Source organism: Saccopteryx bilineata, chromosome 3 (genome assembly GCF_036850765.1).
Source record: "Saccopteryx bilineata isolate mSacBil1 chromosome 3, mSacBil1_pri_phased_curated, whole genome shotgun sequence".
Taxonomy (NCBI): domain Eukaryota; kingdom Metazoa; phylum Chordata; class Mammalia; order Chiroptera; family Emballonuridae; genus Saccopteryx; species Saccopteryx bilineata.
This window is the reverse complement of record NC_089492.1, coordinates 280101936-280124471: the sequence shown is the minus strand read 5'-3', so window position 1 is coordinate 280124471 and position 22536 is coordinate 280101936. Positions and strand designations below refer to the sequence as shown.

Here is a 22536-nt window from a genome sequence, read left to right as displayed (position 1 = left end):
CTAATTTCATTTTTTTAAAAAAATACTCCCGGGGGTCAGCAAGCACGAAAAAAACTCACTACTCAGAGATTAAAATAGAGAAAAAATTAACTAAAAAACTTTGGTTTGAAAGAACACTTTACATGCATTTCTAATTTAACCTTGATAATCCTACCAGTTAGATACTTTATGCTACTTTAGAGAAGAAAACAGGCTGACCAAGGTAAGTGGCAAGGTCAGAACAGAGCCTGGTCGCAGGCACATGCCCTTAGTGCCTACGTAACACAGTCTCATACAGAACAGAGATTTGAGGAGGAAAGATACTGACTGTGCTCCTTGTCTGCAGGCAGCCTCCCATCCATGCAGATCAATATTCCACCTGCTATACGACCCACCCTGGTGGAAGGGAGTTGGTATGCCAAACCTACCTAGCCTGCCAAATCACATACATCAGAAAAAGGGAACAAGATCTTGGCACCCAATATTTTAAAACCAGTAACCCCTCCACTAAAAGATGCATTGTGAATGGTCAAGAAAAAAAGATCTATCACAACCTCTCTTATTTTCAATCTTCCAGGATGAAGCTAGCTCTGCCACGCAGTGGAAAGTGCAGTGGGGGAGAAGAGGTGTCGGTGGGCATGTAGACCCTGCTTTCTCAGCGCCTCCTGGCAAGGGCACCCCAAGAGCTGCACTGCTGGCTGAGAGCGCAGGGCTGCTCCAAAAACAGTTATCGGCAATACGTAGTCAAACACACCCGAAAGCCGCTCCGTTTCTCTACCTGAATGATTTTAGAGAGCTCGTCAAAGGAGTTCTTGCAGTCTCCGCAGTACTCCTGAGCCAACTGCAGGATGTAACGATTCACACTGGCCGAAGTGGAACTGATGCCCCCAGCCGAGCCCGAGTCATCCTGCAACCCAAGAGAGAGGCCATCAGCCTTCCACCATGAGACGGTGTCCCCCAGGGGCAGTCCCCCCCCCCATTGTCACCCAGAAGCCCTCTCCACACACCCCGTCCACCTGGGCTCACCTGCGGCTTCTCAGGAGCTGCCTCATTCACTTTGCACAGCAGGTTCTCCAGCTGCGGCCGGTGCCCCATCAGCTGGTGATACACTCGGTCGGCTTTGTCCAGAAGTGTATTGATGTTGGAAACGGCCTAGGCAGGAAAAGAGAGGGACGTGTGTGAGGGCTTCTCAGCAGGATGCTCTCCCTGAGTACTCTGGCTGGCTAACCATTCACTGAAACATTCCCTACTGGTCAGGCCCTGTGCCTGATGCTGCTTCTACTCCTCACAATAACCCTGTGGGGCAGAGGTATTATTTTTAATAATATACAATGTACATATAGAATACGACATACACAGGAACATGCAATGGTGAGAATTATGGCAGGTCACACAGGATTAAATTGCACAGCTGGGACTGGAACCTCAGTCCTTCTGACTCCAAAGCTAAAAGGCCTTTCTTTCCCATGCTGCTCCTAGTAGTCATCCCGGCAGTCCAACCCCACTCCTCTAGTGTCCAGCCCCGTCGCATCACACTGGTAAGCTCATCCTGAGGTAGGCCAACAGCTGCACTGCGAAGCAGGTCCTAGGGAACATGCAGGGCAAGGCACCCAACTTCTCTCCACCTTTCCAAATCTCATGGCATCTGCCCCTGGAGATATTCTACCTTACACCAACACTTCCCCCAGATCCTAGGCAAGCCACGTGTTGTAAGACACCTTCTCCATTATTTGTTCCCACCCAAGAGCTGGGCCCTGGGAATAGTGCTGAGTTGAGGAAGACTAGGGCTAGAAGGGAAAGCACACTGCCCCCCTCCAGCTTTGGCCATGGCCCTGAGTCTAGGACGGAGGTGGTCTCACCTTTTTCCGGTCTTCTTCATTCTCGATGGGGTCCACCGCACAGCAGGGCTTGGCGTAGAGCATGAAATCAAAGCGAGCATATTTACAGAAGCCACAGGCATTACAGAGGAAAGGATCCTTTTCATCGTAATTGATGGATCTGAAGAATCAAAGTGTTTGGGTCAGGGGGACAGCAGAAGCTTGATGGGGCAGGTAGGGGTGACCCAGGAGGAAATGGGTTAGGTTGCATCTATACTTTGGAAACTTTGCAGAGACTACGGGAAGGACAATAACAAATAGGTGAGAATGACTTAAGTAGCCAGGTAACAAGAGGAAGACCCAGAACTAAACTTAGGGACCCCCCACCCTGCCCACCATAGAAGTATGGAGTCACTCACACACACACCCCCTACTTCCCCGCCCCTCCTTCTCTCTCTACCCTTGGACTTCACACTCTACATACCCATAATCCTCTACCTATAGTGAAGGCACCAAAATTGCCCACGCTGAGACGCTTGCAGAAAAATACAAGGAATGTATATGGCCCTGGCCCGGGTGACAACTACTTGCTTACCTGCACTTGTGACACTGGTAGACGTTCTCCCCACAGTTGCCGCAGACCCCCGGGTTGGCAGGGACTGAGGCACTACAGCGCGGGCATTGCAGGGTCTCAGTGGAGGCCTGGTAGTTTTCGTAGAAGTCTGCAAACTCAATCATCAGGTTGGAGGCCACAATGGGCAAGGGCAGGTCGATCTTCACCTCTGTCTGCCCAGGGGTCAGTTGAACCTTCTTCGCTTTGTGCCAGCGAGCCGGCCTAAGAGAGATGGTGTCAGACAGAGGGGCAGAAGGCTGGAGAGCCTCTCATTTAACCCTCAGTGATGACGGCCTGATGAGACAAAAACTGTCCCTATGTACTTTCCTAAGGCAATGAAGTGCTTACTCTAACAGTATTGTCTGCCAGAAATTTCATGCCGGTCTGAGAGTTAACCACACTGATGTTGTATGAAGACTATAGTCTATAACCACTGCTCTAAAAGCAGGAAAACTGAAAAATAACAGCACCCTAATTTTTAAAATATTTTCCACCACCCTCTCTCTACAAAAAAAAAAAGGATAGAACATACATGTGCTTTAAGACGTTCCATATGACAATTTTTGAGATCCCCAGAAAAACAGAAGACCTTATCCAGGGAAGACCTTACTCCACAAGTGGGCCACACTGAGGCCAGTTATCTCAAGAGCCACATTCCCAGCATGACAGCTACCTTGGAAAGGTAAAGCTCAGGTTGCTTTAGAGAGGCAGAGGGACATGCCAGAATCTGGACCGAGTGCCAAGCAGAGTCAGGAGAGAAAGGCATGTAACAGTGCAGGGAAATTCTGTTAATACAATCAGAACCAATGTTCTCTGAGCACTGAGCCATGCGCTGGTAGGCTCAGTGCTCAGCACTCTATATATATATGGTACACATAACATGTATGTATACTAACTTATTTAATCTTTAAAATAAAGCCCTGAAAGTGAACTTATCTCTAAGTAAAGTTAAGGAAACCAAGGCTACATAACCACAAGGTTAGGGACAGGCAGTAGAACTGAGATGTGCACCCACAGTCTCAGAGTCTAAGTGCTTTTCCAGCAGCTGCACTGACTCTATACAAAGAAAACCAAGTCCCCTCCTGCAGAAGGGATCAGGGTTATCCCCATGAGCAGCTTCTACTAGCAGGTCACCAGTATTAACTATGCTTTTAGAAGGAAGACAAGAAAGTTTTCTTTAAGCAGAGTTCCTGGTGGTCATTTGTTTATACATACACTTCAGCCCTATTCTGACTCCTGGAATAATACTAACACTTTCGTTCCATGTGCTAACAGCACTGTCAGTCTTACTATTCAAGTGATATCTACCCATGTTCCCTCCCAACAGCAATACCTGAGACACCTCAACAGTAAGATCTGTCTGTAAAAGTCAGCACCACAACCCGCAAGTACCTTCTTTAGCCCATATACGACATGTCCGATTCAAACATTGGGATCCATGAGCTAGAAAGACCCAACACCAGCTGATACAGAGGAAAGGCACCATGCAGAAATGGAAGGGCTATGGACTAGAGTAACTTCTGGGGAAATACTACCTGCTCTGTGAGCAAGAAAATAGTGTCTAAACCTAACTACTTCGCAATATAGTTTTACACAAAAATGGAAGTGCTCTAGTTAACATGGGTACAAGAAGCCTGGAGTCTGCCTGACTCAGCTTCCATCCACAGGCAGCTGTTGAAGGGCTTCCAGACCCCGAGGGCGCCACTGGACATGATTTTAAAATAACCTTTGTCAATATCCTTAGGAACTGATCATGACAAAAGTGGTAAGAGGCCATACTGGACCTCTAGGGATACACTGCTTTTCCTGGATTCCAGCCATCAAAGCCAGCAGCAGGTGCGAAGCCTCACAAGCCTCCTGCCCTTCCCCAGGCTGAAGAGCCCGTACTTGTTTTTTAGCTCCACGATGGCCTGCACAGTCCGGTTGTTGTAATAGAGGTTGACGGTTCGCACCATTTTGGTCCGCTTCAGATCTCCAATTTTCACCGTTACTTTGCTGATGGTGTGGCTGCCAATGAGCTTCACAACCTGCTGGGTGGTGGTGTACCGTGTGTCCACTTTAATGGAAGACAGCTTGATATACTAAACACAAGAGTATACACAAAGCACTGTATTAGTTTGAGGCTAACAGTTTATCCTGTCTTCTTCAAAATTCACCAATGCAACCCACTCTTCATCCACAGATAAAATTTCTATTATATTTAAGGTAAAAAGCATGGCAGGTAGTCACGCCACTAGTGACCAAGCACTAGGAGAGGAACAGCTATGCGGTAACAATCTCTGAGAAGAACCCACTGGTCCTGTAAGCCTCGGGACCATCCACGGTGAAGATGTCACTTACACAAAATGGCACTTCTGGGTTATTGCACACCAGGCAGGGGTCACTCTCCAGGTAATAGCCATCGAACTCCACTAAGCCAGACAAGGTGCTAAAGAAGAAACCAGTCTCAGCATAAAGAAATTTTCATCTTAGAAAGCATTGAGCTTCATAAAGATGTCATGAGAAGGCCACGGCTCAACATCCCACAGGGCGGTCCCACACTCGTAAGAGCACAAGGACAAGCGAGGAATGCCGACAGGGCTCAGAAGTCACAGGAAGGAAGGCTCAACTAATCAACTTCACATGTTTGTTTCTGAGCCTCCTGCAGTCAAGGGGTCCTGAAAAGTTATGTTCAAGTTTGACTCAGAGTAACAATGAAATATGCTAATATTTACTGAATTGGATACTTAAGAATAGGTGACTTTTGTGGTATGGAAACTACCTCAATAAAGTTTGAAGAAAAAAAAATAATAGTCACTATTACATCATGGAAATAATAACTTGTCAGTTTAACCAACGTTCTATTTAAAAAAAAATTTTTTTTAATGCAGCCATTTTCTGTAAACTTGTTTTTAGACTCAGACCCTTGAAACTAGAGACCTTCTTAAATGACTACTTACCATACCCAAATTCAGCAACTATATTTTGAGTAACTTCTGTGTGCAAGGCCCCAGCTATGAGGGAGGGATTCAAAGACCACCAAGCAGGGTCATAATGATTCTTATGTACGAGCCAATCAACATGGAGAGAGCAACCTGGACTGCTGGCTGAGCTTCAAATAGGGAGAAAGCAGAACAAAGCTCACTTGTAAATGTTGGAGTTGGGATGGTTGGTAAGAATATGGTTTTGCGTCCGCAGAATCTCCACGGCCTTCTGTGAATATTCCTTCAACTGCAAAAGAAGTCAATAAAGGACCACAGTTGAAGCCCAAGGGAAAGTCTTATTGGGAAAAGACTTTCCTCTTTTGTCATCTGCTTTCTACATGATACTGCCCCAGAAGTACCAGATTTCTCAGCCCCTAACAGAATCACACTAAGCTGGGCCTAATTCCTAGTCGTTTAAGGGATTCTGTCTTCCTTAGAAGTTTCCAGAATCTTATGAGAGTCACCTTTTTAGATCTTGGGGAGGAAGATAAACTTGAATCTTATGGAGAAGCCATGAAAGGTTATCCAGTTGCAGAAACACTCTGGGGGACGTCATCAGGGCTGTTAGGAAAACCAGGGAGTACTGTCCTTCCCAAGCAACTTCAATGAGTTGCATTTTCTTCCTACTTGATCTACTTCTATTGGCTAGGCCAGTTTCAGATTGCACTTACGTGCCAGTGGACATTACCCATGTAGCACACACACGGGGAGTGCATATATATATTTACAAGAGATTTCACATATGCACCACCTTTGGTGCTTGCTCATAATGTTCTTAACTCAAGGAAATAAAAGGTTAAAATGGAGAGTTACCATTTTGACATAAGTTAACTGTTACCTTCTTCTCTGTTTGTGGTGTTTTCAAAGAGAAATATCCTAATAGGTCCACAAATTGGGCGGCCTTACGACCGTAGGCTGGGAGTTCTGGCCATATGGACCACATCAGATCTAGCAGGAGCTCCTGTTGAGATTTGTTCGAGTTTCTGTAAATAAATGACAGTTCAAAAAACCCTGAGTTTGTTTACCAACAGGGCCCAGGTACTTTTTTTGTAGATGTATCTATTTCCCCACAATGATGAGTTTTAAGTTTGAATGGTTTTGCTACTCTTTTGACAATCGATCCTAACAGATGTAGCACTGTCCTTTCCTGTCGTCAAGAGGTGGTCTATTCCATTATTCAATGTTCCTCAATTCTAGTGATTAAGCTCTGTTAGATTAAAGAGTCATTTTACAAACTTCTAAACATAGCCTTCTTAGTGGAAAATATCGTCTCGTGCTTGTGACATCAGTTTAACAGCTAAAAAGCAGGTAACTTGATAAAGAAATCTGTAATCGTTAAGAGGACTCTCAGGATGGTATAAATACTGACACTGTGACCATATGTAATGTAAAACACAGTCCCAGAAACGTGCCAATTGTCAAAACAGCCCTGGACCCCACCTGTAGATGTGCAGAGTCAGGCAGTGGGCCTGCCAGCGCACCGAGGAAGAATTGGACTCTAACAGGAAGCAGCGCAGAAACTGGACCAAAGTCTCCTTATCTGCAAACTTGTTCAGCTGGTTCACCAGAGCTGTGCACAGCTGGTCCTCCTGGCTGCCGGAACTCTCCCCTGCAAGATCAGGGCGAAAAGAACAGGAAGATAGAGTCCCAGAGCCTATGCTACCATACAGAGAGGAAGGGGATGCTGTCCAAGTCTAGAAGTCTCAACTAAATGGTCATTATTTGAAAACAACTTTCAGTTGCTTCCTGGAGGACAAAAAGTCAACCCCAAATGATATATATAATCATGCCCCCCAAAAGCATAGAATAAAGTGCCTGACCAAACAGTTACATCAGAGGAGATTTCCTTTCATGAGTTTGCCATCTAAAACGATCAATGTTGCCACACACCTGCACAGAGTCCTGAATCATTAACTCAGAGACTGTGGACCCCCTTCCTTACTTTTCCACCCCGTCACCTGTCTCAGGCCTCCAAGAACTATAAAGAGCAGTGATGCAGAATGACACTGGCCTTTCTGATGGTAAGAAGTCGGGTAAAACAGCTCACATTTGTAGAATATTTAACAGTTCACAAGGCGTATTTATAAGCATCATTTGATTTAACACTGACATACTTGCCACAGAGCAAGTGTTATTATTCCACAGGAAAAAAAAAACAACCTAGTAAAAATGTTCAGTATATTATGACCTTTCCTATCACTGTGGCCTGGAATGGGAAGTTACGCTGTTTAAGGCGTCACCTTCACCGTCACTGAAAATGAGACCAAAAGCAGACACTAGAGGGCATCTTGGTTTTAGATCCCCAGTAAGTCAGGTAAGAGCCACTTAAGAAGAGAATCAACCTTGTGCTCCAAGAGACACTAGAACAAATCACCCTGGTCACCAAGATAAGAGAGTGCCTTACCCTCTTTCTCCTTCTCCTTTTCTTCTTTCTTGCTCTTCTTGGCGGATGACTTTGCCTGTGCAGTGGCTTGCCCAGAGCCAGCGGCCACGGGGGCAGTGGAGGAGGAAGCAGCGGAGGCCGCGGCCGAGGCCGCCAGCGCAGCGAGCACTTTGCTGCCGCACAGAGCACAGGACAGCAGCTGCAGCAGCACCGGAGACACGCCCTCGTCCACCAGGAAGCTGACTTGCAGGAGGAAGTACAGGACGGCTGCAGGCAGAGGAGAAAGTAGCTCAGCTCTAATATGACAACTCAACCTCCATGCAAACGGGAGCAACTCCTCCACATGGTCAGGACCGCCCTCTTCCCTCCAGGTCCTTCTCTAAGTCCTCTCTGCTGAGTGCAGCTGAGAAGACTTTACATCCTCAGTGGACGCACCTGACAAGTACCGTAATGACTACCTAGAGATTGGCCCCCGGCCCCCACTTCTTAGAGTAAGTCGCTTCTATAAACTACATATACTCCTCTTCAGCTTTCCTGTCTGTCTGGGGTCAGGTACTCTCCTATCCTGTGCCCCTGGTGAACCACAAATTTTGTCTATTGACCTTTATCACTCTTTTAAGCGTTTACTTGTCTTTGCTAGGCAGAGTTCTGTCTATACAGGCATACACCACAAAATGACGATTTGTCGGCCTAGCGTGCGGAGGACCCGGGTTCGATTCCCGGCCAGGGCACACAGGAGAAGCGCCCATTTGCTTCTCCACCCCTCCGCTGCGCTTTCCTCTCTGTCTCTCTCTTCCCCTCCCGCAGCCAAGGCTCCATTGGAGCAAAGATGGCCCGGGCGCTGGGGATGGCTCTGTGGCCTCTGCCTCAGGCGCTAGAGTGGCTCTGGTCGCAATATGGCGACGCCCAGGATGGGCAGAGCATCGCCCCCTGGTGGGCAGAGCGTCGCCCCTGGTGGGCGTGCCGGGTGGATCCCGGTCGGGCGCATGCGGGAGTCTGTCTGACTGTCTCTCCCTGTTTCCAGCTTCAGAAAAATGGAAAAAAAAAAAAAATGACGATTTGGTCAATGATGGACCGCATAGATGATGGTGGCATACCACGTGGCGTAAGTGTATATACCATCCACATTTGTGTAATTACATCCTATGAGGTTCATACAACACCACAATGGCCTAATGACACATTTCTCAGAGCATATTCCCGACATGAAGTGGTTGGCACAAAACTGTATCTTGCTCATGGCTCTAGCATCCAGTTTAGTGCTTGGCATATAGTAGCCTCATTAACAGTTCTTGAAGGACTGAACGGTAACCCACAAGGAGCAGCACTGCTTACAGTCATCTTTGATGCAGAATTTCTGCCAGTTGATGGTTCGCTGGGCAGCAATCTCTGCACAGGCTTTCAGGTGCTCCATCTGAAACAGAAACCAGTCACCAAAATGAGTAATCCCACCAAGCAGCCCAGCTGGTACCACACCTGCCACCTGAAAGGGTCACCATTCTGGCTTTGGATGCAAACTGAACACAGCCTCTGGGCAAAGCTGATCCAGTGCCCTGGTGAACCTGGGACCAAGGCCCAAACCCAGGGCCTCTGCTGAGCCCCCTATGTTCCACTCCCCACCAGGTTAAGGCTCTTGGTTTCAGGCATCCTTCAGACCAGTCAATAATGTAGCCGAGATAAGTCATGACTTGGAAAATCACAATCCAGCTTACTTGTTTCTTGCTAAAAGTACAACAGCAAGCACATTAGACTAGAAGTCTTTATTTAATACTGAAGATGTTCATTTTAGATGGTCTTATGCATTACAATTTACTCCCTGAAGTCCAATTTATCTTCAGGCAGTAAGACATCATTTCTTTAGCATTCAAGGACAAAAATCTGAGGTGCTTGAATTTCAGGGTGATCCTGCTCATGATATGAATAAACGACACTGGTTCAAAAAAACCCCAACCCGCCACTCTTCTCAATGGAGGAAGCGCAGCCAGGTGGGCGCGGGAATGGGAGGAAAGCCTGCCCCTGAGGCCAACTACACAGGGTGTGGCACCAGCCAGGGACCAGGACTCACCCGGATCTCAACCCCGGCCAATAAGTCCCCTACATACCGAAAAGCCCCCGACAGCTCCATCTGGATGACCCCCTGCTGAGCCCCATCACGTGCCCTCTCCCCACCCTACAATTCCACCCCTCGTACCAGGCTGATGAGTGTGTCGTACTGCAAGGCAGAGCCCGAGCTGGCTGTCACCACACTCGCCCGGAGGAATATCCCCTGTTCCTCCAACAGCTTCTTGATCCCTCGCACGTGGGAGTCTAAAGTGTGCAGATCGCGGAGCTGGCGGTACTTGTCCTTCGACCCACAGATGAAGAGCAGGAGTTTGCGGACTTGCCGGCGCACAAAGGGCGTCTGCTGGATCATCAGGTACTGGGCGGGAGAAGCAAGCAGTCAGTGACTCTGGCACTGCATCTCTAACAGCCACGGCTCCCTGGCCTTTAAGGGACTGTTCTTAAAAACTGGTGAGCGCAGAACTGCTATTCCTCAAAGCTCTGAGATCTGGCTTCCTTTCATGTCATCAGTTTGGCTCATAAAAATAAACTCAGAAAAATTCTCAAAAAAAATCTGGTGAGACACACAAAACAAGCTATTTTCTTGTGACCAAGCTAGTCTCTGGTGAACTTCAGTGTTCCTTACAAGGGCAGGAGAAAGTCATGACAGGAAGACATCAAAGGGAAAAATACCAACATCCCTAATCCCCTTCCTGGAATGCTTAGGAATCTACAGGGAAACTGGCCTCCACTCTGGCCCGTCCAGAGGAAAAGGTAAGGAAAAAAGTCCGAATCTCTCAGGTAAAAGAGGTGGGGAAAGAGCTACACAACCTGAGATGGGTCATTTGGAGTTTCCCTACAGGTAACTCTTGCCCGAGTTAATCTCATGCTCCCTGTGGCTACTGTGCTCATCTCCTAGCTGGCTCCACACCCACCCACCCACCACACGCGGCTCTGTGGTGACCAGTCCAGAGTCAGGCTGGCCGCACTGCCTCTTTGCGACGGGCTCCCCTTAGGTTCTGCCGACAGGAAGCAGGGACACCGGAAGGCAGGAAGAAAAGGAGGGCTTGCTTCTTCCTGTTTGCCTGCGAGGCTAGCAAGAGCCCTTCACCCTGGCAGCCTCCATCACTTTGCTATTCAAGGACAAACCAATATGGTGGTTCTGATCATCAGCTTCTTCCAGTACCTCCAAAATCAAGCACAGCGCGTTCCATCCTCGGAGCTCCTGAGGGACTCCTCAGATCCACTGGGTTCCCTCTTCACACACAAGCTGCTGGTAGCTGTGGCCTGCAGCTACTACCTCTGTACCTCAGCATCCCTTTATAATCTTTTTTTCTAGTTCGATGGCCATTTAACCAATTCCCTACATTAAAACAGCTCTGTTAATTTAACCAGCATACTTCCTGTTTTCCGCACAGAGTCAGAAGCATTAAACTCGTCCATTCTCACTGTGTGGGTGGGGAAGTTAAACAGACTCAGAAACTAAAGTGGACGGCGTGCTTTGATGCACTTTGGCCAGTTTCACCATATACGGGGAGGGGCAAAGGTGGGTTTACAGTTGTTTGTATGGAAAATAATACAATAATTCACATAAATAATACAAGAAAAACTCCGTTTCAAATACAACTGCAATCCTACTTTTGTCCCCTGCCCAGGGTGAGCCCTCGGGGAGACACCACGTGAGGATTAGGAGAGGGGCCCCCAACACAGTCACGGCTGATGCCTCCTCTCCTCAGCTGGCACTGCTCCTTCCCTTACCTCTGAGAGAAAGTAAAACCATGAGTGGTCGAAGACAGGAGGTGGGATTCGAGAACTGGTGTCAGCGATCTTCTTGATCTGGTACGGAAGCCTCAGCACCATCTCTGTTAGAAGCTGCGTGTAGGCCTCAAACACATCAGCAGCATGACCCTGGAGAAGAACATTTGTGTAAGAACTGGTTCTGGACAATTTCCATGACACTTAAGAAAAGCCTGGTTTACTGCTTGTTAGGCACACCTTCTACTAGAGTTGGTCAGTGATGCCTTCTGAAGCTGGGCCACCACCAGCTGACAGTTCAGATTACCAACCAAGCCAGGACCCTGGCTCCTGGGCAATTTCATTCCATGTGAAGGTCACAGCGGAGATAGATCTCACTGGTCTTAAAAGATCTAACATGTCACTCTGTGGTTTAGACACTGAATTGATTATATTCTACTTACATTAAACTTACTTAGAATGGGAAAATACTGAAAAAACAGTAGCAGGGAAAGATTTTGAACTTTTTATGAGAGATATAGTCCATTCCCTAGAACTAAAACTTCTATAACAAGAAAAATTTAAGTCAAGGGGCTAGAATCACTAAACTCAGTCGAGATCCTGGGTTCACATCATACACAGAGGCGGGGAGACAGGGGTAAAGGGAGACATGAGGACAGTGGAAATAGCAGCTATCCTTCAGGCTGTGTGGTCCCCAGAGAGAGTCTGCACAACATGTCCTATATTCAATCACCAGTTCTTTATCGGTCCTGTGCCAAGCACAGGGAGGACAAACAGGAATAAAATACAGTCTTGGCTGACAGTTTGAAGGGGACTCCATATGTGTGCACAGGGAGCTCTGGGAAGCCAGGGAAACGCTGTCTCGATCAGACTTGCTAGCAGGGAAGAGTGTGTTAAGGGAGGTTTTCCCTAGGACCCAGTGCTTGAGCTGCATCTTGAAGAAGAATTAGCTAAATGGAGGAAGGGATGATGAGGGAGAGGAAAAGAACTTCAGAAATGATAGCCTGTACAAAGGCAACGGCCACATGTGGGGGAATGCACAAGTTAGTAGGGCTGAATGCAAGGCTATTGTCAGTGAGAAAACTAGAGAGAAAAGTAGACAGCTGGACCCACAAATAAGTATTTGGCCGAAAAGTAATAACTAACCACCACAGGGTTATTATAAAGAGAAGGACATGATCAGGTTCCTACTCTGTGCCTGTTATACTCCTATACTATTCAAAGCAGCTCTGAGTTGGCAGTTAAGAAGCACGGCTAGCCCTACTCACTGACTCTGAAATGGCAATGGTAATAATGAGCATTTACAGAGCACTGGTATGTGCCAGGCAGCGTGCTTTGCAAACGTCCCCTCATTCCATGCTCACAACGCTATAAAGCAGATGCTCTGTGTATCCTCATTCACTCGGTATAAACTGAGGCTTACGAAGGTTAGACAGGACTTCTGAAAGCCTAATGGCTAGTGAGAACAACTGTTCCTAGCATCTTGTTCCCACACTCACTTAATCAGAAAGCCCATTTTCTCAACTAGCATGTTAAAGGGACTCTAATGACAGCAGGGGGTGTATCTGACATACACATGAGGATGTGACCCATTACTGATACTGTGACCTTGTACCATCTCATCTTTTTCTGAGGAACTTAAAGAAAAAGGATGATGACTGAGTTCATTCACTCCTCAGGTTTATAAGGGCCGGACTTGGGATCCCAGGAGAAGGTTATTTAGTAAATCAAGCTGAGAATAAGGCCCACCCAGGGACGCAGGCCCTCCTGCAGACCCCTGCCCTCCACGCCTTCAGCTCCATCACTGAGTGTGCTTGGGAGGAGTGGCAGCAGCGGCTCCCGGTGGGGAAAGCCCTCACCTTCACATACTGGCGGAGGAAGAACGGGCTCATGTCGGGAGGGGAGGAAGTCGTGTGTGGCTTCAGCAACTGGCTGGCAGCGACAGGCTCCTCGTCACTCTGCTGGCTCTTCCAGTACTCCAGCAGGGACTTGAGCACGTGCAGGCAGTAGTCTACAGCCCCGGAGCTGAGCAGGGCTGCCGCCGTGGCGCTGGAGATGAGGGAGGACGACTGGGAGGGCGAGGGCAAGAATGCTTGTGAATGCTGCTGGGGCATTAAACCTGTCCCTTCTCACTGTGTGGGGCGGAGCTGGGTGCTGGGGAGCACACACACTCACGGGGGAATCTCTGGTCATGGAGGTGGGTGGGTCAGTCTCTTGAGTTCAAGTTTCCCAACTAGCTCAAACACTTCCCCACCTCTTTTGAATAACGACATGGTGAGAGAATAACCAAAAATCACCAGTTCTCAACTCTAATCTCCCTACACACACATGCCAGAGGATAAGCGGCAAGGCTCAGACAGCCTTTCCACCTGGAGGAGATGGCTTTTCTCTTTGTCCTTAGGCAACTAGGAAAGAAGACCATTTTAAGAAGAAGAGAAAACTTTCCTATAGGCACTTTTTAGCAACCCCACCCTCTCGATAGGGGCTCTTCTCATAGAACCGGCTCCCAAAGGAAATGGGGTGAGTGATCACATGATTAAAAAAGGAGAAAAGCTACTGTAAATAAAACTATTAGAGAGCCTTGCAAATCCCAGCAAACCCCACAGCTCATAAGCTCATTAAGATTGGATGCAGTTCAGCCTCCATTTCTACCTTCTCTGCTTTGTGTTAATCTCCTTTCCACCACGTGCACACTGCTTTCTCTCTGCTTTATTACCATACCTTATAGCAACACACAGTGGGGAATCCTCTTAGCCACTACACGCCTTGCAGAACAGGCCCCTGCTTCTCAATAATGAAACTTCCAAACCCTGTAACCCCTCCAATGGAGGGATTTTGACAAAGATAAGAATTTGGAAGGGGTTCTGAAAAAGGTGAAGGCTCTGTTCTGAAGAGGTGACAGCTTAGAACTGAACTCCTCTAGGGCAACAATGGCCTTCCTCTAACAGAGCACTATCTCCTCTGCCCTCAGCCCTAATCAGACAAGCCTCCTACCCTTCCTCACACCCATAAGCTCAAAGCAAAGATACCTCACATATGGAAGACTTGGATCCGGACTTGGTCCGGGACATGAAGACACTCAGGAGTCTCATCACGACCAGATGGACCTCATTCAGGGCACTGCGCTCATTCTTCTTGGAGACGTCCTGCAGGCAGAAGCAGAGCCCAGGGCTCAGACTGCTAGGCTCACGGCAACCTCTGAACCAGACTCCCTCCAGTCTATCAGCACTAATTATTCCACAGATGGAATCAGAAAAAACAAGCTCATGTATCCACACACTACATCTAGATTAGCAAAAGCCTGATACCCTTAGGAGGCCTTATCAAGAGAGAAACAACTAATTCCGTCTTCACCTTGTAGAACTACAGGAGGTCCATGAGGGCAGGGGCTTCACCTTGTTCCCCATTTATACCCAGATTCAAAAATATGCCTGGCCAAAGTGGGCGCTGAAAACGCTGCTGAATCAACAGAACTGGAGTCCTCGATGATGGTCACCCTGAGTCTAGGGGAAGCTCTCTCAGAGAGGAATAAAACACTGAGAACTGGTCTTATCCAGTCCCTATTTTTCACACAGAATGACTCAAATTTTACCTTTTTATCCATGCCCAGTTCAGCAATAAGCTGGGAGAGCAGGTTGTCCAGGGCCCCCTTGTCTTTCTCATCTTCTCCATCCAGGTCTGCAGTGAGCATCAGAATGACCTAGAAGTCAGCAGAGAGAAAACGTGGAAGCCAATTCCCTACACAACAACTCGGAACACAAGGTGTTGCAGAAGAAATCCCAATCTTCCTGACTTCCCTGTCAATTAAACCAGCAATCCATAAAAAGGTTCTGAGGTATCCCAAGATACCATAAAATCCCAAGGTATCCAAAGTTTAAGTGTCCAGAGTCAGAAAAGTCAAATTTTGGCCTGACTGGTGGTGACACAGTGACAGAACGTCTATCTGGGATGCTGAGATAACCAGGTTCAAAACCCCAAGGTTGCTGGCTTGAGCACAAGCTCGCCAGCATGAGTGTGGAGTCGCTGGCTTGAATATGAGATCATCAAAATGATACCATAGTCACTGGCTTGGCTTGAGAACCCCAGGTCAAGGCATGTATGAGAAGCACCAATCAATGATCAACTAAAGTAATACAACTACGAATTGATGCTTCTCATCTCTTTAAAAAAAAAAAAGGCAAGTTTTGGTATATACCACACTTGGCACTGTGCTGTGCTAAGAATTAAACAATGTTGCCCAAGAGGAAGGCAACTAGTGGGAGAACAGCTATCACAAGCCAATATTTTAACTAATATTAATGAAGACCAGACTATATAGTCTAAGAATCTCTAGAGCAGACATTGCTCCTGGTTCTGTCAATAACTAGCTGGATGACTGAACATCTAAAAAAAGTTCTCTAACCCTCGGCCTTTTCTTCTATAAAATGAAGGGCTGTGTGACCTGCAGTTCAAAATTGCATTTCGTTGTTATACGGCTTCATACCAAAGCTTTACAGAGCCTCTGGAAGAAAGATGTCAGCATGCTTAAGGACAGTCCAACTATAAAGTGACCCAGCCAGTGAACCGAGGGCTACCTGCATGTACGGGATGGCCCGGACACCGCCGACATTTCGTAACTGGGGCAAGGTTTGCAGTAGTCTCTCCAGCAGCATCAGACGGACCATATGCAACCTACAAAAAGCCAAGGAAAAAGATGAAATGTGAGAAGTGCACAACCACTCACCAGCTGAATACAGTTCTTCCCTGCCACTAAGGTAAAAAAAGGAACCTACTGCTTAGGAACAATCCTAGCATTAAAAAAATATTAACAAATGCCTATTTGGTATACCAACAACATAGGAGAAATCTCACTCTGTTAAAAAGGAGCAAACTACTACAAAATACAAGTAATAATGCTGAAAACCTACTATCAGAAAGTTAAAATATTTCTCAAGCAATCGGGTCTTAGCTGTTCTCGGTAACAAAATCAAACCTTTAGTGGTAAGCATTGTGGTTTTATCCAGCACATGGCTCTACTCTGCCTCCAGATATTATTTTCTTGGATTCTTCTATCTATAAATTCTATATTATCCAGTTGCATAGTGTCCCAACTCTTTCATTCTGTGCTTTTCAAGTCCTTAGGAAGGCCAGTCACGGCTCTACCTTTACCTCTCACATCTTGTCCATCAATTCCCTAGTGTAAAATTCAATTTCAACACCACCCTTCCCATACCGGACCCGTGAGTACTCAGCTGGCCACTACCAAGCCTTCTCCATCTGCAAACATACAGCTGGGCTTCCATGCTAACTAAGTGTGTGCCCCTGGATCTCTAGTGAATGCACTGATTCAAATGGACCAGTATAAAAATAAATTAATTAGGACCTTGCTACAAGTTGGCTGGCAGTCTCACCTCATACACAGACTTACATGGATTTAAGGGTGCATTTGCTGAATGAATTAATGGATTCACTCTCAGAGTAAATCATTCTTCATTTTATTTTATTTTTTTTAATTTTTTTTTTTTTTTCATTTTAGAGAGGAGAGGGAGAGACAGAGAGAGAGAGAGAGAGAGAGAGAGGAGAGACAGAGAGAAGGGGGGAGGAGCTGGAAGCATCAACTCCCATATGTGCCTTGACCAGGCAAGCCCAGGGTTTCGAACCGGCGACCTCAGCGTTTCCAGGTCGACGCTTTATCCACTGCGCCACCACAGGTCAGGCCTCTTCATTTTATTTTATTGAATGTAAGAAACCATATACCTATGTAGTTAAGTATGATTTTTGTGCATTATATATCCTAGCAGGCAATTACCTAGAATATTTTCAAAATAATAAGTCTGAATGAAAATACAATATCTTTTTTGAATAGTGATTATCATTCTAAAAAGAACTCGAAGGAATGAACTAAATGTCCCTCTCTAACACATAAAGCCACAAACACATTCATGAATAAGCAGGCAAGCTATGTGGGGGCTACACACGAGTTAAAAACCAGCCAGGAATGAATGAGGTGCAAGTGAAGCAAGAGGAGGTGACAGCAGCAGGTCAGCACTGTTAGAATAAAACATGACCTCTGAGATGGATTAAAATCTTCAGATTTGGAGGACATGCACATGAGTGAACACACACACACACACACACACACAGGAAAAGTCAACAAGATGAGCAGGGTCTGGACCTGGGCCAAGATCACACCAGATCAGTAGCTTTTCAAACTCTTAGTACTCTGGACCTTAATAAAATAATTAAACATTACGAGAAATTACCATTTCCTTTTCTTGTGACTTAAAGTAAAAAGTCAGTTATTATCTTCTTTAAAATAAGTCACCTAATTGTTTAACTTATTCTTGGAAAATAATTAACTAAAAACCACTTTATATTTTATTTATTCATTTTTAGAGAGGAGAGAGACAGAGAGAGAGAAGGGGGGAGGAGCTGGAAGCATCAACTCCCATATGTGCCTTGACCAGGCAGGCCCAGGGTTTCGAACCGGCGACCTCAGCATTTCCAGGTCGATGCTTTATCCACTGCGCCACCACAGGTCAGGCCTAAAAACCACTTTAGAGTCTTCCATTTACCTAAATTGACCCTCCTGCAAAAAAAATCTAAAAATCCTAAAAAGATATAACATCATTTTAGAAATAATGATGAATCTCAAAATATTTTGAAGGACTGAAATCACAAAGTATGTTCCCCAACCATAGTAAATTAAACTATAAATTAGTATCAGAAAAAGAATTAGAAAATCCCCAAATATTTGGAGATTTAGCAACATGTTTCTAAATATTCCCTGGGCCCAAATACCAAAATATAACAATTTAGAAAACATTTGCCTGAACAGCAATGAAAATACAAAATACTGAAATATATGGGCTCAGGCAGAAACAATATGCAAAGGAAATTTTAGAGAGAAATATATAGCTTCAAATATGTATTTAAAAAGAAAGGTTTTAAGTTAATGATTTAAGTGTTCATCTTATCAAGCTAGAATAAAAGGACAGAAAATTAAACCACACAAAAGTAAGGTATTAAAAAAAGTAAGCCAAAAAAGAAAACGATAACAAGTGGAAACAAAACAGAAAGCAGACTTATAACAGAGAAAAGAAAACCCAAAGCTAAAGGTTGGTTCTTTACAAATAAAACTGACAACCCTTTGGCAAGACCATGTTATCTGAACTCATGAAACCTAGATCAATGTGATTAACCAAGAAATCAAATTAAGAGAGAGAAACAAAAGATTAAGTAGAAAACCCCTTAACATTAAGTTAAAAAACAAATTCCATCTAACTAGGGCAGTCACACTGGGGCAGATCCTCTCTAGATGTCCAGAGTGTGAGAGGCTGTGGTGGGCACAACAGGGGGCTCTCGGATGCCTGGCTGCTTCAATGCCCTCTTTGTCAGATTAAAGTCAATCAGTTCAAAACGCTGACTCATTATTTCTGCACTAATGTGATCACTGGGGCCTCAACCAATTTAACAAACGCTGTATCACAAGTGAATTCTTATGTTTTTCTTCCTGTTTCTCTAGTGATCTCCTGGTTACCAATATGGTCACTTCACCAACCCAATACAAACAACACCAGAGTGCCTGAGGAAGATGGATTAGAATTTTTACATTAGTTTCAATTTGCAAGTGCTTCCCAACTGGTCTTTTTGTAGGTAGAAACATGTAATAGCTCTCTCTTACTTCTCCATTAACTTATGAACATGCTGCATAAGCAGCTGTTTATAGTATAGCTTCAATAACTATCACTGTAGAGCCTATAACAATGCCATTTATAAAGAAGATGCTACAAAGTGAGTTTATGGAGTTTATTTGAGTGGGGAGGACACATGTTTTTTATGACAACCACTTCTCAGTCACCAAGGGCTAAGAGCAGGGGTCGAGAACCTTTTTGATTGAGAGAGCCATGAACACCACATATTTTAAAATGTAATTCCATGAGAGCCATACAATGACCCGTGTACTTTAGGCATTATCCAATAAAAACCTGGTGTTGTCTCAGAGGACAGCTGTGATTGGCTCCAGCCACCCGCAACCATGAACATGAGCGGTAGGAAATGAATTGATTGTAATACATGAGAATGTTTTATATTTTTAATGTTATTATTATTTTTTATTAAAGATTTGTCTGCGAGCCAGATGCAGCCATCAAAAGAGCCACATCTAGCTCGCGAGCCATAGGTTCCCGACCCCTGGGCTAGAGAGGGAAGCCTTAAGGGGAAAACTTTCTATTCTCTCACAATTGATTTGATGCAATTCTAATCAGGACATAGAAGACAGGTCTGGAACACTTGCAAAGACTTTAAACTGTTTTCTGAGTTTATTATCTTCATATTTCAAAGGCCATATACTGTTATCACCTACTCCACCTCGTGCAATGGATCCTCATCCTGTTGCTAAAATACCCTCCCACAAGAAAGCAGAAATGAGTGGGTCCTGACCTGTTGCTGGTGTGGACGTCCCCTTCGCCTTCACCTTCGCCTTCCCCCTCGGAGCCATCTCCTTCCTGGTGTCCGGTGGTGGTGCTGATGGCACCAGTGCTAGAGCTGACACTTCCTGGTCCGGCCGGGTGCCCCTCTGCTGTGGCATCACCGTAAGCACTGCTCCGGCCAGATACTGCAGGGAAACGGTTTAAAAGCACAAATCAAATTCCCAAGGCATGATGTAACCCAATGCATGCTGAAGTCAACAACAGTTAGAAGATGAGTAGTAGCTTAGGAAACTTCTTTTTCTGTGTGAAGCTAAATCAGGATGGAATTCACAATTTGGACCCCAGAGCCCTATGCTAAACGGCTCTCAGGGCAGCCTCATCCTCTATGGGACATAATTATCTACCCACAAGAACAACCTTGCCTGACCAGGCGGTGGCGCAGTGGAGAGAGCGTCAGACTGGGATGCAGAGGACCCAGGTTCGAGACCCCGAGGTCGCCAGCTTGAGCGCGGGCTCATCTGGTTTGAGCAAAAGCCCACCAGGTTGAACCCAAGGTCGCTGGCTCCAGCAAGGAATTACTCAGTCTGCTGAAGGCCCGTGGTCAAGGCACATATGAGAAAGCAATCAATGAACAACTAAAGTGTTGCAAAACGCAATGAAAAACTAATGATTGATGCTTCTCATCTCTCTCCATTCCTGTCTGTCCCTGTCTATCCCTCTCTCTAACTCACTCTCTGTCTCTGTAAAAAATAAATAAATAAAAAAAGAACAACATTAATCTCAGCTACTAACAGATTTCCCTTTCAATTCTAGAGGACATGTACTGATTTGGGAATCTCGACATTATCAGCTCCATAAAAACTTTTCATATTCACAGACTGATTTATAAGATCAAACCCACATGGCTTTGTGGTGCTTCCTCAATCTGGAGCCCCACCCTATCAACTAGTATACTGTGAAGATGACCTCCTATGTTAATTAATATCAAATCATTAACAATGACCACCCAAAACATTTTCCCCTAACAAAAGGAGCAACATCCAGTATGATGGATTTCAAGGTCATGCCATAATTGTTTTAAATTTGGTGTTAGGTAGATCACTGCCTTCTTCCACTAACAGACAATACAAAGTTGCCCATAAAATATTTCAACATTAACCTCACTGAGCTTAAGCTATTACTACTGAACACTTGAAACTGGTGAGGTCAAATGAATTCCACGAGGCTTCCAGAAAGTCCCCACCCTCTGCCCAAGGAGATCAGAACCCCAAGCCACATTACCACTGTGCTCGCCAGCCACCGAGTCCACTGCGCTTCCCCCGCTCTCTGAGCCCACACTACCGCCGTGGTCAGCAGGCGAGGTCCGGAGGGTGGAACCATCCGTCGCAGCAGTGCTGCCCTCGTCGTCGGAGGCTGGGGCTAAGAGAGTAACGAGAGCTGTTACAGGTAAAAACCCCGCCTTGGGGCGAGAGCATCAACCACACGGTGCAGAGGGCACAACGCAGTCTCCCTCTCCTGTCGTCAAAGGAAAAGGAAAGATCTGCTCTGCTGGTTAATACCTAACAGGAACACATACTGTACACAGTGCGCTGTGAACAGTACAAACCCAGTTCACCGGGCATTTCCTTTGCTGTTTGTTACAGGGCAAGAACGGTGCAGAGATTCAGTAAGAATCGGTGACACATACAATTTTCTGACTAAGATGCTTCATAGTCACCACTATATAGGTGTACTGACCTGCTGAGATTGGAAAGTAGCCATTCCCATTCAAAGCACAGAACTCTGACTTTTAAGGAGATTTGTTTCAGAATCGGTTAATTCGTGCTTAGTTAGGAAATCACTTATGTGAGTTCTTGAATCAACCCTGTTTTTCTTTGAATCAGGTGGTCCAGAGGGGAGCTCACTGAGAAATTTCACCCCTTCTAGTCATCCTCATCAGATACTAATAATGAAGCAAGGAAATTCCCCAGAGACAGCCACAGCATCCAGGATCAGGGCTGAGCTGAGACAGGAGGAAAATGCCGGACGAGGGACACAAGGGAGGGAAGCCAAGACAGCCACAGAGCACCAAGGCGCAGCACGACCGGCGCAGCACAACAGCGACCTCCAAGCTGGAAATGACAGCGACTAACGGGCAAAGGAAAGCAGCAGCTGCAGCAGCAGCTGAGAAGGGCCAGCCAATTCTCCCTTTCTTCCCTATCCAGGGGGACACTCCCAACAGGAAAATAAAAAAGAAACAAATGCAGGGAAGCATCTGTCTGCAAAACTCCATGTCAACCCGTAAATTACTCGGGCTGCGTTTCCAGCAGCTTGTTCAGACGTTCCATCCTCTTCTATCTTGGTCCAACTCTCTACTCAGGAAAGTATTTTTTGTCAAGTTAGGAATGAGATGAAAAATGAAGACAAAATGAGATCTGAGGATTTCCTATGCATCTGAATTGTGCACGAAACCCCCGCCTCCATCGCTCACAGATGCCTGGTGCTCAGCCACACTGACCCTGCAGCCAGCTTGGCTTCTTGCAGCTTCACTTTTATTTGCAAGACAAGGGGCAAAATCTCTACCTCTTGTCTTTCT

General features: G+C 46.0%; 1 protein-coding gene across 4 annotated transcripts in view; it reads right to left on the bottom strand.

The window, feature by feature from the left end:
• Positions 1-22536, bottom strand: part of UBR4 (ubiquitin protein ligase E3 component n-recognin 4) — a 130718-nt gene that overhangs the window by 36440 nt on the left and 71742 nt on the right. For 3 of the 4 annotated variants that reach the window (XM_066270271.1, XM_066270270.1, XM_066270273.1), the window contains 19 exons: positions 21243-21380; positions 19972-20146; positions 16125-16221; positions 15143-15250; positions 14580-14696; positions 13410-13619; positions 11554-11703; positions 9947-10174; positions 9091-9169; positions 7777-8022; positions 6813-6981; positions 6211-6355; positions 5534-5619; positions 4750-4837; positions 4297-4490; positions 2392-2631; positions 1839-1977; positions 1006-1131; positions 758-886 (listed from right to left, as the gene is read on the bottom strand). In XM_066270271.1, the coding sequence (XP_066126368.1) occupies positions 758-886; positions 1006-1131; positions 1839-1977; positions 2392-2631; positions 4297-4490; positions 4750-4837; positions 5534-5619; positions 6211-6355; positions 6813-6981; positions 7777-8022; positions 9091-9169; positions 9947-10174; positions 11554-11703; positions 13410-13619; positions 14580-14696; positions 15143-15250; positions 16125-16221; positions 19972-20146; positions 21243-21380 (2864 nt within the window). The remainder of the gene's footprint in view (positions 1-757; positions 887-1005; positions 1132-1838; positions 1978-2391; positions 2632-4296; positions 4491-4749; positions 4838-5533; positions 5620-6210; positions 6356-6812; positions 6982-7776; positions 8023-9090; positions 9170-9946; positions 10175-11553; positions 11704-13409; positions 13620-14579; positions 14697-15142; positions 15251-16124; positions 16222-19971; positions 20147-21242; positions 21381-22536) is intronic. The other variant, XM_066270272.1, reaches the window with a different exon arrangement.